This window comes from Orbicella franksi, chromosome 2 (assembly GCF_964199315.1).
Source record: "Orbicella franksi chromosome 2, jaOrbFran1.1, whole genome shotgun sequence".
NCBI classification, from domain to species: Eukaryota; Metazoa; Cnidaria; class Anthozoa; order Scleractinia; family Merulinidae; genus Orbicella; species Orbicella franksi.
In genome coordinates, this window is record NC_138146.1 from 1,487,185 (window position 1) to 1,501,807 (window position 14,623).

The 14,623-nt window shown below is 40.5% G+C and overlaps 2 protein-coding genes across 2 annotated transcripts in view; both read right to left on the minus strand.

The window, feature by feature from the left end:
• Positions 1 to 6,795, minus strand: part of LOC145475109 (serine protease 1-like) — an 8,019-nt gene extending 1,224 nt beyond the window's left edge. The window contains exons 1-5 of the mRNA XM_081455218.1: positions 4,577 to 6,795; positions 2,638 to 2,731; positions 2,380 to 2,544; positions 1,812 to 2,087; positions 1 to 1,586 (exon numbers count right to left, since the gene is read on the minus strand). The exon at positions 1 to 1,586 is cut by the window's left edge and continues 1,224 nt beyond it. Coding sequence (XP_081311344.1) covers positions 1,063 to 1,586; positions 1,812 to 2,087; positions 2,380 to 2,544; positions 2,638 to 2,731; positions 4,577 to 4,660 — 1,143 coding nt within the window. The 5' untranslated portion in view covers positions 4,661 to 6,795 and the 3' untranslated portion in view covers positions 1 to 1,062. The remainder of the gene's footprint in view (positions 1,587 to 1,811; positions 2,088 to 2,379; positions 2,545 to 2,637; positions 2,732 to 4,576) is intronic.
• LOC145475093 (uncharacterized) overlaps positions 1 to 14,557 on the minus strand; it is a 23,421-nt gene extending 8,864 nt beyond the window's left edge. The window contains exons 1-7 of the mRNA XM_081455216.1: positions 13,060 to 14,557; positions 10,594 to 10,701; positions 10,153 to 10,308; positions 9,599 to 9,718; positions 8,574 to 8,747; positions 7,632 to 7,808; positions 6,828 to 6,998 (exon numbers count right to left, since the gene is read on the minus strand). Of these exons, the coding sequence (XP_081311342.1) occupies positions 6,828 to 6,998; positions 7,632 to 7,808; positions 8,574 to 8,747; positions 9,599 to 9,718; positions 10,153 to 10,308; positions 10,594 to 10,701; positions 13,060 to 13,126 (973 nt within the window). The 5' untranslated portion in view covers positions 13,127 to 14,557. The remainder of the gene's footprint in view (positions 1 to 6,827; positions 6,999 to 7,631; positions 7,809 to 8,573; positions 8,748 to 9,598; positions 9,719 to 10,152; positions 10,309 to 10,593; positions 10,702 to 13,059) is intronic.
• Between the last annotated feature and the right edge of the window lie 66 nt (positions 14,558 to 14,623).

Below are 14,623 nucleotides of genomic sequence, written 5' to 3' on the forward strand. Positions count from 1 at the left end.
CTAGCTTCAATGTTCTTACAACATTGTTAACTTCCACTAGAAAAGTAGCTAATCTTTAATCTTGTCTAGAGTGGACCTTAAGCCTTCATGTCAACATATGAAATTTCCTTGTTGGTCACGATACAAACTGGGTGCTGCAAATTGGAGGAATATCATCAATGATCACATGAAAAGTAAATGAGATCCATAAAGGATAGTCTAAGCAGTATCAATCAATTAACTTTATTTAGAGAGGGCGACACTTGACAGTATAAACTGATAAACTAGTGGCCCTCTGTGCTAAAAATCTACGAGTAATTATAAAATAACTAAGTATAGTAAAAAGTATGAACGATAAAAAGTTACAATGAATAAAAGTATCCATCTTCAGAAAGTAAATCAAGCGAAAAATTAAACTATTTTGTGAGAATATTTAACAAATCGATCAAACTTTTTCGTTCTCCGGCTACACTCTGAGACCTGGGAAATAACGTCTGAAATGTTCACAACTCAAGTGGAATCAGGTGTTGCAAGCGAGATTTTCCACTACAAAACCTTCTACATTTTTGGCGCCATTTTTATGGAGTGTAGATCATGCACAATTTGTTCAGTCCGTTCTTTTTTCCTATAGTAAAATTGGAAATAACAGGCAAAATATTAAAGTTTTTCACTTTTGCAAGAAGCCGACGATTTCCTCTGAAAATTCGCATGCAATAGGCGTTTTACGTCATTTTAAGTCCGATTCACTTATTGGAAAAGCTTGTGATGATATCTCAATATTCCTTAAGAGTTACGGGTTAGGCTATTGCCATGGTCTATACTCTCATTGACTGTAGTTCTCCACAAAATGAACACGCGAGAATTGTCTCCGTTATTTTCAAAAAAAATATTACTGATGAGTAATACTTATTGTATCGACTGTTCTACCAGAAATTGTGTGTTGACCATTTTTTAGCTTTAAGGTTTATGGGAGTGTTATTAAATCGCTATTGCAATTCTGACTCTTCTAAACTACACGGCAAGCTTTGGATATAATAACTTGTTCAGTTGGCCTTGAGAAGGCACCATGTTACCAGGAGAGGCTTATTCACAATCCTTCCGCCCACAAGACGTCAAGTCGCCTTGGTTACAGGCTATCCACGAACGCAAACAATTGATGTTTGTGTAGACCCCAGGTCTCTTCTTCTGGGCGCATCCAAAGCCCCAGCTGACAGCCCCAGCCAATACGAACGTTCTATCGTTTTCCAGACAAGCCAGTGGTCCTCCACTGTCGCCTTGGCAACTGTCAATCCGACCCTGCTCATACCCGGCACAGAGCATGCGCGATGTAATGCGGCTTCCTTTATACATCTTCGCGCACCTGCTGCGCTCGATGATTGGGACCCGGGCCACACGCAGTTTGTCCGATACAGGACCGGACTCCTGTATTTGACCCCATCCCGTCACGAAGCACTGCGCACTGGCTGGATAATTACGCGCTGAATCTGCTAAGCAGATGGGGCTTACAGAATCGGTGTAGTTGACTGCTTTGCTTAAGTGCAAGAGGGCGATATCATAGTCCATAGTTTGATCGTTGTATTTTTGATGAACACAAATGTTGGAAACATCTATATAAGAAATAATAAGAGAAAAATTTTAGAAAACTACTGGACGGTGATTCTCCTCAAAATTATATATGTTTAACAAAAATAAAACCTAAATAATTCAGTTTCACCGATTAAGCTGAGAAAAAAAAATAGGGTTTGATTTTCTTTCATTACTACAGAAAACACATCTCACAATCAATTGAAAAGAAAACACAAAATTGAAAACGACCAAACAAATTCTCTTACAACTATATGTCTCGTTTCCTTCAACTTTCTTTAGATCCGATTCTCCCAAGACAACCTTAAATTGCCGTCTGGGGTCTGAGTCGACGCAACCGCGTTTCCTGCCAACAAAATTCTCCACACAATGTGCAGCGGTTACCACCCATTCTTTGTTGAGTAAGGACCCGCCGCAGAAGATGGAACCATCGTGAGGCGACTGGAGCCCAACTTGCCACGGCCAGTTTTGAATGGAAGTTACCTTGCCACCAACTATACGACTTGAGGGTAGCTTGGTTTTGCCTAGTTCAAACAAAAAAGAAAATAGTTATTTTATTTCTTTTATGCCTGGTGCCTGCGGCTTTCTTAAGATCAGAGCTTTTGCCTCTTAGTTCATTTTGTACAACAAAATGTCGAGACATTTTTTTGAGAACAAAATGCCTTTTTCCGGGTTCTCGACGCGCTAGGAAATCCCACTTCCGTCTGCTCTTTTCTCACCACCCCGAGCGGGGAACTTCCCTTCCGGTTTCACTCACGTATTAAAAGAACAGTACACGAATGAAATAGATGGAGCAGTAAATTAAAGAGTTCGTACCTGTAGTACACCGTTGTGTCTGGACTCCATACCCTTCGCAGGGCCTTCCTCCGTGTTCCGGGGGTGGATCGATACAGTATCTTAATCTTCTTTTCCTTCCTGCTCCACCGCAGTTTTGAACACATTTGCTCCATTTGTTCCAAGGGCCCCAGTTTCCATTTACCGCTGCAACCAAGTAATAGATATTAGAAGTACAGTCGATGAGGGGATTTAGAAAAAGCTTTAGCTATGACAATACGAGATGGACTCTGTCATTACCAGCCTCGCCAGAGAAATCATCATCATTTCCATCGTCATCATCATCATCATTGGTACGAGCCTCGTCATATCCATATTCACCTGTCCAAATTGTCTGAAAACAAGATAAAACCGGTATTTATTGCATAGGTCTGAAGTTAAAAAATTTTTATGACTTCCGCAGAACATTCGAGCAATAGTGGCAAAAATAAAGTTACCAAAAAACCCTCATAGCATGGTAATGTTTTGAATAAAGGTAAGAAGAACTTATCGAGATTTAAGCTCTCAAGCTGACCCCGCGAGAGAAAATTGAACTTGAAGTTATCCATATTGCAGTTAAAACACACGTTTCGCGTTAGTTGAAAACACAAAACCACACGCATTAAGCATTCTTACGAGGTTTGACATTGACTCTTACGAGAATGCTTGAGAATTTAATCGCGGGGTCACTTAGAGAAATTAATCAAAGTAAGATGTTTTAAATAGTACTAAAACGTTACCGTGCTGTAAGTAGATTTTTAGTCAATAATTTTTGCATTTATTGCTCGAACTTTGAACGGAATCCGTCTGGAATTCGCCCTGGAATCCGTCTATTCTAAGTGACCTTCTTCTAGTTCACTTGTCTCACCATCTCAAAACCTGAAACAGGTTTAAAGAAGCTCAGTCACGCATTTCGAGTTATTTTGGCCATGAACAAAATCACCTTTAAATTGAAGGAAACGTGGAAATAGTAGTTTGCTAAGATAAAAAAACACCAAAAAATGATAAATTTAATAAACCATAAAGGAGCAAGCAAGGCTAAGGATGGAGAAGATTGACGCGGATTACAAACGGCGAATTTGAAAAATTTAGGCTTAACTTTTTTAAGATGCGCGGAACGTGATGTAGCCCCTTTGAGCAAGAAGAACCGTTTCGTCGCCACAGAGTACTTTGCTGGTATTCTCAGTAGCTTGTTTCATCGTTCTTAAAAATCTGATAAAAAGTTGTGTAAGCTGCCCAAATTCTCAGTGAATAAGAAACTTCTTTACAACATGATCAAATAATGATCAATGGCAATATATAATCAACTTAGAGCCGGATAAATCTATTATTAACAGATACAAAAACATGTTGTTAACTTATCATCAATTGATTACTGATCATCAAACTAATCGCTAATTAGTATTAATTGATTAATTGTTATGCGCCAACGATGCCATTCTAATTTAATTAGAGTCCCAAGGCGAAAAAAGGGCGAAAATCTTCAAACATCATTTAGCGTTGTTGTTGTACTAATTCTGGGTGATTTCCATTGCTAACACTACCAACATATTGTAATTTCTTCTGGGAGCAGACAGACCATATTTCATTTACTTTTCTTTCTTGATTTTGCGCACATTTTTAAATGAATCCGCTGAGTATCTACTAGCACAACTTTTCATAGAGATTATAGAAAATGGTTTGGCAATGTGCCACAGCCGATTAGAGGCCAAAAAAGGAAAGAAAATCTGGATTCTTTGACTCTTAAATTTCTTTTGCCTGCTGAGGATTTTCACAGTACGCCAGCGACAAAAGCAAGTTGGAAGTGTGGAATTTAACAGCATGCCAGACAAACGGGAAAACGAACTATTGTGTAAGAAAAAAGGACGCCTGAATAGGAAATTGTCCGAATTTTGCAGATCTTTGGTGTTAGCTTTTTCCAAGACTTGACAGGCACGTTCGTAACTGAATTGAGTTAAATATTTGATAAATTAGCCTACAGCCATAGTTTTGAACTAGGGTCATAATCACATTTTGCGCGAAGTTAAACAAAGTTTCCTGGTCGTAAACGTTCGTGGCGAGTGAGGAACCGGCAAAAGTGAATACCGACATCAAATGATTACAGATAAATGATGCTTGCTTAACATGCGAGACCACTTGGTCTTAAAACAGGGACTAATCCTACTTAGACAGTTATAAAAGTAAACAAATTCAGACTTACCCTTGTAGCTTTGCATCCGTTTGACGTGAGAAGAACAACCATCAACAAAACAGCAATGAAAGAGATCTTGAAAACACTGCTCATCTTCAGATGTTTCTCTAACGCGCGCGAACTGCTTATAAAATTAAAAATCGCCACTCGACTTCAATGAATTCACCGCTAACCACAAAACGTGCTTTGCAACGACGAAGAATGAGGCTTAAATTTCTCTATAAAGTCCGTCCGCTTGCCTTTATAATCCAGCCGCTCCCGTTGTGAGATGAGGTGACGCGCTGACGGAATGAAATTGAGACGTGAAACAGAAACGGTGAAAACTGTTGGAAACCAACCACAGGGTCCGAAACAGGAATTCAATTGGCTTTCTCCGAGAGATCCAAAATAAATCGGTTATATGTTTGGAGACATTTCGACCAACACTGATAGAAGAATCTTTTGTGAATAAAATAGCACATCGTGAAACAGTTTTGTCCTTTTTAAAAATGCTTATAAAGTTAAGCGTTCCAGTCATTGCGTCTCCGCGTGGGTCAAACTGTGTGCGTTGAGAATTGTCTCTCACATCAGGAAACACAATGAAAACGCAGCGAGAAGGTCGGAGCTTGAAAAATGTCAAAAACGAGGTAACATCCCTCAATGTGCCAACATAAGTGGTTTGTAGAAAATTCAAAGCTATCACGAATTTAAGCGTGGAAAAACTCGCAGTTAAGTTAGTAGATGTTGCAACTTAATAGGCAAAAATCCCAAAGATGGAAAATTTGATCAAACAACCAGAGTCGCTTCGATCTTTCTTACTGCTCGCAACCCTGGATTTGCCACTAGGAGAGCTGACTTATTTCTAAAACTTACGTAAGCTTGTTAACCTTTGGTAACGGAGTAATTAAAGGAAAAGTCTTGGAATTCGTGAAGGTAAAATGATGTCAAGAAACCTTGGTTTATAGGGCGAAGGTGTTGCATTCAGGACAAGACTGGATGGGTTTTTTTTGGCAAACATAACAATTTCAATTCATAATTGGCACTAATTATAGTTGACCGCTGTATAAATGTGGCCACGTGTTGACAGGAACTCGTCAACGCTGATGAAAAAAGATACAATTAACGAAGACTCCCATACCGTAAAAATTCCATTTAGGACTAAGTCACTTCGATCCTTCTCACGAAATTTATCGAATCCAACGGCTCCGTCCATTTATGTTTAGAATAAATCTTTTAACAGTTATGGGCGACAATCTTGAATCTATTTTATTCTCTAGGAATGCATGGTAAACATTTCCATTTCTATTTCGCTTTACGTTTGAAGTTTGCGGAGAGCGCGTGGTGCGTTTGTGGCTTGAGGCAGACGAGCGCGTGCCAAGCGCGTGGCGAATGAAACAAATGCGTGTGTCAAAGAAAAACAAGATACACATGCATGTTGTTCAAGAAGAACCGGGTAAAGAGGGGGACAGGGGAGTACATTGGCGGATCGACAGATCTGAGCTGATTTGGCCCTCTAAAGAGCGCACGGAATGCGGACTTTTGCCATAAATTGAGCGGATTCGCGGATTTTGAATACACAGTAGGAACTTGCATCGACTGTGAGTTTTCCGTCCAGATTCTGCTCTCTGCCTGTCTCGAAGTCGCACGTGCTAATGACATGGGACACGGTGTTGTGGCGTCACTTAGCAAAATCTCCGGAGGTGGGGTACTCCCACATATAAGTTATATGGACGTGTGCCGCTGTGAAAGGTATGGTTTTCAAGCAGTTTAGTCTAGGATAGGGTACAGAAATCAGACATACAGTTTTGGCCCTAGAAGAAAGTATAATTTAACGGAAAAGCGACCAGTGTATAAATAATTTAGCTTGAAAACGAGGCTCTTTACCCAGGGTTCTATAATAGAAATTGAAACTCAGAAGTGACTTTGTAAAATCTTTTTAAGTTAGCGTATGTTGGACAACGATAGTGATAAAGTTTTTGCACTGAAAACAGCTAGTTTGGGATAAGGTAGGGGTGTTTGGTGCCTTGTCTAGTATAGGGTTTGGAAAATCAAGCTGATCATGGTCTAGTATCAGGTAAGAGTTTCTGTGTCCTACGGCACACCCATACACAAATATTTACAGAGTACCACCCCCAGGGCAAAATCGATCCGCCTCATTCAATTTCATGGGAAAACTGAAGAAAAAAAAAAAAGACTTTCCTTCCGGCTACGAAGTGTACGAATAATCATATTCATGACTGATGTTCTTACAATACGTGAAGCAAATTTACATATTCGTTACCTGGACACAGCTGTATGTTACAATTCGCTAACTGGAAGCTGGACCCTTGGCAGACCAGGCCACCATTGTGAGGGGCTGGATTGGTACATGTTCGGTCCCTTCTCCTGTAACCGCCGCCGCAGGTCTTTGAGCAAATGCCCCATTCGCCCCAAGCGGCCCAATTACCATTAACTAGACATGTAAAATAGACGTTTAACGCGGAGAAACTCAAAATACGTCCTATAACAATATCAATAATTTGCCAGGCAAACAAGTAATGAGAATTAAGAAAAGTTTCTATCAGAGGATATTCTTGCTGTAAAAATAAGTTCTCCCAACTGATATTAAAGAGAACGTATCGGCAAACAGAAAGGGTGTTAACCAACACATATCAAGATTTAAACTACTTAAAGCTTCTAAACTGAATGCTATTTCAATTTGATGTTGTTCTTTAAAGCATTTTGCACGCTTGAGTGGAAAAATACGAAGGTAGAAAGAAGAAACAAAGCAGAACAATTTTGATCAGCAGCTCTGCTACTGTAACATTCGAGCTTCAATAGACCACTTTCGATATATCAATATTCTAACATCGATCCGAAGCTTTCGGGTCAAAATTACAAATTTTTAAGTTTTCTTTGTCTTTCAATTCCCAAATGATACTTGGATGCAAAGAAAACACCGCCAAACATAGAAGTTTGTCCTGAAAGCCTCGGAACCATGTTAGAATATTGATATATCAAACGTGGTCTATTGAGACATTGAATCACAACAGCAACAACAACAACAACAACAACGGTAGTAACAATAAAGTGCTAGCTACGTTACCCTTGCATGGTGAAGAGTTACAGGATTGGGACTGAGTAGAGGGCCCTGCACAGGTACGGCCTCCATTCTGAGGGGCTGGATTAGAGCATGTACGGCTCTTGAACATGGTACCACCCCCGCAAGTCTTTGAACACGCGCTCCATCCGCCCCAGGCTCCCCAGTTGCCATGAACTGGCACTGTAGAATAAGAAGCAAACTCAAAAATATGTATATTACATGAAGGTCACTCTCGAATTGTGATTAAATTTATAACAATAATACGTTCTTTGATTGGCTTATACCTGTGCTTCAAAAAATGTGACCACATAACGCGATTTCTGACTGGTTAAAAAGTCGGTTATGACGTAAAAATACATAACCCTCGTATTTTGTAAGCTTTATTATGTAGAAGAGCTAGAGAAACGCTACTTCTTGTTTACAGAGCCTGATGCAACGACTAGAGAACGCCTGGGAGACTTCCAAATAGCTGCCAATACTTGTTACACCTAAAGCCAGGGAGACGACGAGGCCTTATAACTAGAACACTGCACTTTGGATCGAGCGGTCCGAATTTGAGCCCTGACAGACATCATTGCGTTGTCCTCTTAGGCAATACACTTTTCTTTTAAAAAGCCTTTCTCTATCCTCGTGTATAAATGAGCGCCGGTGAATTCCTTGCGATGGAATAGCATCCCACAAGGGGGAGGGGTTGAAGTATTCCGAGTCGTTCCGGATGAATCGCAAGCCTCCTTCTGAGACGGGGGTCTAAATTGAAGTGTTATTGAAATTGTTCCAACTTTGCAGTGAGGTTACGTAAAACACGGTCACCATTTCCTTTTTAATTATTGTAACACGTAGAAGCAGAAAAACGGTAAGTAATTATTGGATGATCTTTTGGACACGTAATGCACACAACAGTTATCCACGAGAAACGGAAAGCAAAATGACACTAAGTTGCATTACCTTTGCATGGTGAGGGATTACAAGATGTCGATTGAGTAGAGGGCCCTGCACAGGGACGGCCGCCATTTTGAGGGACTGGATTAGAGCATGTTCGGCTTCTTGACTTGATGCCGAACCCGCAGGTCTTTGAACATGTGGTCCATCCGCCCCAGGCTCCCCAGTTACCATTAACAACTGTGAAAATGAAAACCAGTTTAGTTATGTATCATACTTAAAGCACTTGCTTCCTCTAAGGTGGAGAAATTTTGTTACCAGAGTGGTCTTCTAGATATTGGGTTCCCGAAATCAAACCGATTGTATGTGGCCAATCACAATTAAGCTCCAAATACCGCAACGTACCAATCAGAGCTCACAGTGAAAATTGAGTGATGCACCCTCAGCTTCAAGGAACAGATCATGCGAAATATGCTCAGATATTTGTCCGCGAACAGTTTTCCGAGAGCGTAACTGGAGGAAAACTGTGAACTTTAGGGAACAGATAATGTCCAAGGACAAATATCCGAGCATATTTTCGCGCCAAATGGAGGCTATCGTGTTCATTACCTTTCAAATATTTTTCGCAACACGCGCGGTATTCATTCACGTGACGCATTTAAACCAATCGTGCGCGAACGAAAACATTTGATGAATTATGAGATAGACTGTAAGGAGTTTCTCTTTTCCTCGAAAACCGTAGGGAAGAACGGAAAACAAGTAAGCGTGTGAGCGTGACTGTAGTAGAGCGGGTGTCACGCTCGCAGTCACGCTCGCACGCTTACTTTTTTGGGGTTCTTCCCACGGATTTTGGAGAAAAAGAGAGATTGCTCGAAGTCTAATTCTGAGACTGAATATTTTTTCATATAAGTTCCTTCAAATAGAACTAAACCTGAAAATAATTAATAAGTAAGGCAAAATATACGCCAATAAGATCAAATAAATTTGAAAATCAGATTAAAGCAAGAAGAACGAATGGATGTTTCATAAATTTGGGAAAGGTGAAAGATGTCTGTGTTTTTGGTAACCGAAAGAGTCTGGGAACAACATACCGCACTTTTTGCAGCTTTTCTTGCAGTTAGGCACCATATATCGAGGGTTTTTCTGACATTCTCCATTTCTGGCCCAGGAATCACACATCCAGTTGTTATCGAAGCAACTTGATGACGAAACTAAGTGTAATGAACAAAGAGTAAAGATGTGTCATATTTGCAATGCGGGGTCGATTACTAATCGTAATTAAACTGCTCTACAATTTATTCCTCGATCGTCAATATTAGAACGCAGTCAAAGCTACACACCCTTGAGATGTCAATGATTAAGCAGTCAGATTAAGACCCAAAATTAATCGTAGACCGCTTCAACTGAGCTCTGCCGAAACCCCGTTAATCTTGGAGAAATTCCTGCGCGTTATATGCTCCCAATTTTGGCCGTCAGAGTTTCTCCTAATGACCCTAGTGAGGCTCTAGTAGATTTTTTAGACTCCCTGGACAGTCTTTGTGTTGCGTCCGTTCGTTACCATTAGCTATTGTAATTGCTTTGATTTTGTTGATTGAAAGTCATTCCATTGCAGTACATCAGTAAAATGTGGCGTGAATCACCGTACCTGGACACTGCTGAACGTTACATCTCACGGATTGATAGCTGAGCCCGTAGCAGCGTGCTCTGCCATAGCACGTGCGCGTCCTAAACCTGGAACCGCCTCCACAAGTCTTTGTACACTTAGACCAACTCCTCCAGGCTCCCCAGGAACTTGCTGGAGCTAAAAAAAAAAAACAACAACAACAACAACAACAACAAACAAAATAACATCAACTAACGCACTTTAATGGTGAAGTTTCAAGAGTGTCTTGACTTTCCCTTTGTTAAGGTTTCCAACCCGAAAATAGTTGTATTTGTATTTTCCGATCGGCCTCCCCTTGATGCAGTGCGTTCTCATCATCAAGTCCTTCTTAGGAGCGACTTGGATTATTTCTGCTGGACTAGTTGATCGACTATCTATGAGCGCGAAAATTAAATTCAGTTCAGGAGTCCAGCGATAACTTACCACAAAGGCCGCAGCTTTTCTTGCAGTATTGCCTCATGTACGCAGGGTTTTTCGTACATTCTCCACGTTGGCGCCATGAAGGACAGAAATGGTGATTATCAACACAGCCTGTGAAGACATTTTAAAACACGAAATAATGAATTAAGACTTCGGCGCGAAGGAAAGTTCTCGATTCTAGACAATACGTTGGCACCAAAGAAAGAACGTAAACTAGCATTTGAGCCAATAAAGACCATCGAATAAGCGGGTTGATAACTGTGAACTCATTTTTGAGGCCCAATTAGAAGGGGAGGTCTGACTATCCCCTATCCCGTGGAATTCGTCTAATTATCCCGTATCCCGTAAATTTCAATGTCAAAAACTATCAATTTGCTACTCTATTTCCAGGAAAATTTGTTCTTAATATCCCTAATTGTCCCATTAATGTTTCCCCCAAACATCCAGTATTCTGTTAACTTTTGACCTAAATATCCCGTACTCCAAAAAAAACCCTTTTAGGGCCTCATGTTTTTCATTTCCCCATGCGCGACATTCGTTAATCCCTCGAGGAGTTAAAAGAGCTAAATTGAGCGACAATGTTTTTTCTTGAAAGTTTTGTCCCTTTACAAACTAACGACCTGAAGCAGAGGTAAGATGCATACCATTTCACTCACAGAGAGGGACTCAAGAAAAGCGCTAATTTGTATAACTGAAACTGCATGATTATGCAAGCAACTTCAATTTATATCCATAAGTTAGATCTGTTTTATCTTGCCGTTACATAACTGTAAGTATTTATTATTTGCTGTTTACCACTGGGATGCCAGTTGAAGCAATTTACAAGATAGTCGCAGTTTTAGGAGACACAGGTCCACAAAGAAACACAACTGGTTACTGAACACAAGATATTAATTATACAATTTTATAAATCAAACAGTCAAAATTTAATATTGTAATCTATACAAGTAAGGCAAGACCTATATTCATATATTATTAGGATGGCATTCCCTTTTTCAATAGTTAATTGGCCACCCATTTCATTAAACGCAAACGTTAAGCGCTCACCTTCTGAACATGACGAAGGCCTTTTAAGACGTTTCAAAATTCAAATTAATCATACCTGTTCTTTTGACAGCTTCTCGCTGGCCTGCATTTAAGCCGTAATCGTGTAAACTTTGCCCAGCAACGAGTAAAAGAGTTTCAGCTATTAACAAATAGCTGAAATATCCAGCGAATTCCATTTTACGAGGGATTGTAAGGGATATATACCTGGACATGTCAGACTTGCAGCGAAGTGGTCTTAACGACCGCCAACGACCGTTACAAAACATTTTTTGAACCAGATATACTGACATACCTAATTGTACTATTGAAATCCCCTGAAGCGTGAAAATTCATTTGATCTCCGTGGAGCTGAATCAAACGAAGTTTTTTAGAAAAGTTTATTGACAAAATTCTAAAAACATAGGAACTAAAAGGCGTAAAAGGAAGAACTGTAGTTCTCCCCCTGCTACTATCCCGCCATCGAACTGTTTTGTTTTTGCGAATACGTGGCACTGTCAGTATATCATCAAACATTAAACACATTCACGTTTCTTGCAAGGATACAGAGAATATATACTCGACATCACTTTTCATAAATTACGTTTAATGACTGTTGATCCGGCGTAATTATCAATATTAAAGTCTAATTACTCATTACAATATGAATACAATATGATGAGAGCAGGTGACGAGAAGAAAGAACGGCATCAACCAGGAGATAAAAATAGGTTTGGATAATCGACTTGACTTCCTCACGACCCCTGGCCGATTATAACACAATTATGCTTTGAGATAAAATACACTGAGTGTGACTCGAGCGCCGCTGGTTCAGAGCAGAATAAACATCAAGAATTCATTAGTGACATTAGTAATGGAATTTCCGGCAGGCATGCGAGAAAAAGAAACCAAATAGTAGTTTTAAAAATACATGTAGGAACAAGGAGATTGCTCTATTGATCTGTTCTCCTCAACCCGCTGGGATTTGCGTACGCTAATAAAATTTCACAATTTTAATCCAGGGCTTTTGCAATTCTCAAGGTCAGAATAACTTTTGACTATCCACAGCCACGCTATTTCCTCGACGCCGTGGAAGTTCTCTCGCGGTTCTTTCTTTCTTTCAACGATGAACGCTGAACAGTTACCTTGTTCCCCAAGGGGGACGGGTTCTTACGGCAACGGTTGGAAGATCGGGGTGAGGGTGGGGGGTAGGTCCCATGTCGCAGTTGTAAATTTCGAAGCGTTACACTGCTGGTTTGTCGTTTTCTTTCAGCGATCTCAGCCGGAACTTGGCCAGGAATTTTCCGCACCGTTGTCCCATTACGCAAATGTTGCTCGTTTGACGGTTGTGGCAACCCAAAATTACTTAACCCGGTGATCAAGGCGCTGCAACTAAACACAAATATTTGTAGAAACCGAATACACTTCACTTGATGATTCACTTACTTGTGACTTGTCTCCACAGGCAGCAGCAGACACAAATAATAGATGCTAAGTAAAACTGTAGTTTCATTGCTTGATGAAGAAGACGAAACAGGAAAAAACGATTTCGTCTATACCTGGTTGCGTGCTAAGCAAACGAGTGACGTTTTATGACTATGCTTCGAAGATTTGTTTTATGTCTGTCTATCTATGACGTCAAACTTAGCACTCCTACGGCCGGCTAACATATGTTTTATACGTGATGTCTGAAGACAAAAGAACGCCTTCTCCTCCTATTACACGTACAGGATCGGGAGAGCATTTTGGGGAAGTTTATTTTTTGTCAATCCAACAAAACTGTTTCCGCATTGCAGATTTTCTTTCGGTTTGCACTATTCAAATAGATCGATCGATACATGTAAGATGCGATGACAGGTCTGGCGAGCTGTCCGATCACCCCGGTATAGCGGAAGCCTTTGTAAGTTAACTATTGTTTTTGGTATTGACTTTCAAGATCGAAACACATGGGGCACAAAATCCGGGTGCTCTTGCAGCCTAGGGCCAGTAAGGCCCGCGTGACTTATTCTCTTGCGAACCCGGTCCCATGTAGGAGATCCAGGTCTTCGAAATCTTAAAAGCCTGTGAGGCTTTCCCCTGAATATCGCGAGAGTAAGAATTATTGGGTGCGTAGCATAAGGCGAAAACCTTCCTCACGATGTAAGCTCATAAAAAAGGCCTTTACAACACTGCAGGTTTTTGCTCTTCCATCCTACATGAATGTTTGAAACCAGACTATTCGGATACTCGGTCCTCTGGTGGCGAGAGATATAGAATAGAGAATCGAAAGGGGGAATTTCTGGCTAGACGAATTTCTATTTGCATACGACTGGTGCCTCTATCTGAAACCTTGATTTAACCAATCAGCATTCAGCAGGCGGGGAAAACTGAACTGTCCTGACGTCGGTTTCTCTTGACAAGAAAGGCATTCAGTTTGTGCGACTTCTCTCCCCGGGTACAGCATTGAACACTCACGAAAAGTGATTTTAAATGCCAGAAACCATAAGAATTTTAACCCAGGAAAATTACGAAACATTTCCTGCCTCTAAGCTTTAAATTTGGTGCCAAAGCTGGGTTGCCAGGATCCGGAAACTCACTGGTCAAGTGTGACCAAGTAGGATAAAAGTCGTGTTATTCTGAACATAGTATCCTGTTCCTCGTTAAATTACAGTCGGAGTTCATGGAATTGAGTCTTGAAAAGTTTAAGAGGCATTAAAAAAATTAAGTACGTGTTGTCTTTATTTTTTGTCAGCTATAAAAAAAAACTCTTCTATCGTTTTCTTTAACGCTTCTATCGATTTTCTTTAGGACAGTTTGGTTTTGACTGCCACTCGTAATGCAGCCGCCGCAAGCAAGGTAAAGAGTTGGGTCTCTCTGACACTTGAGAAGCTTGCGGCAAGTAAGGTTTGTTAGCTCTCAAGTTGAATATGGACTACAGTGCTAAATTTCCCTCCATTCCACCCCTGCCCATTTAAAGAAAATAAGGAGAAACGGATAGCTTGCTCCAAAGTTCTAAGCACAGGAAAATAAC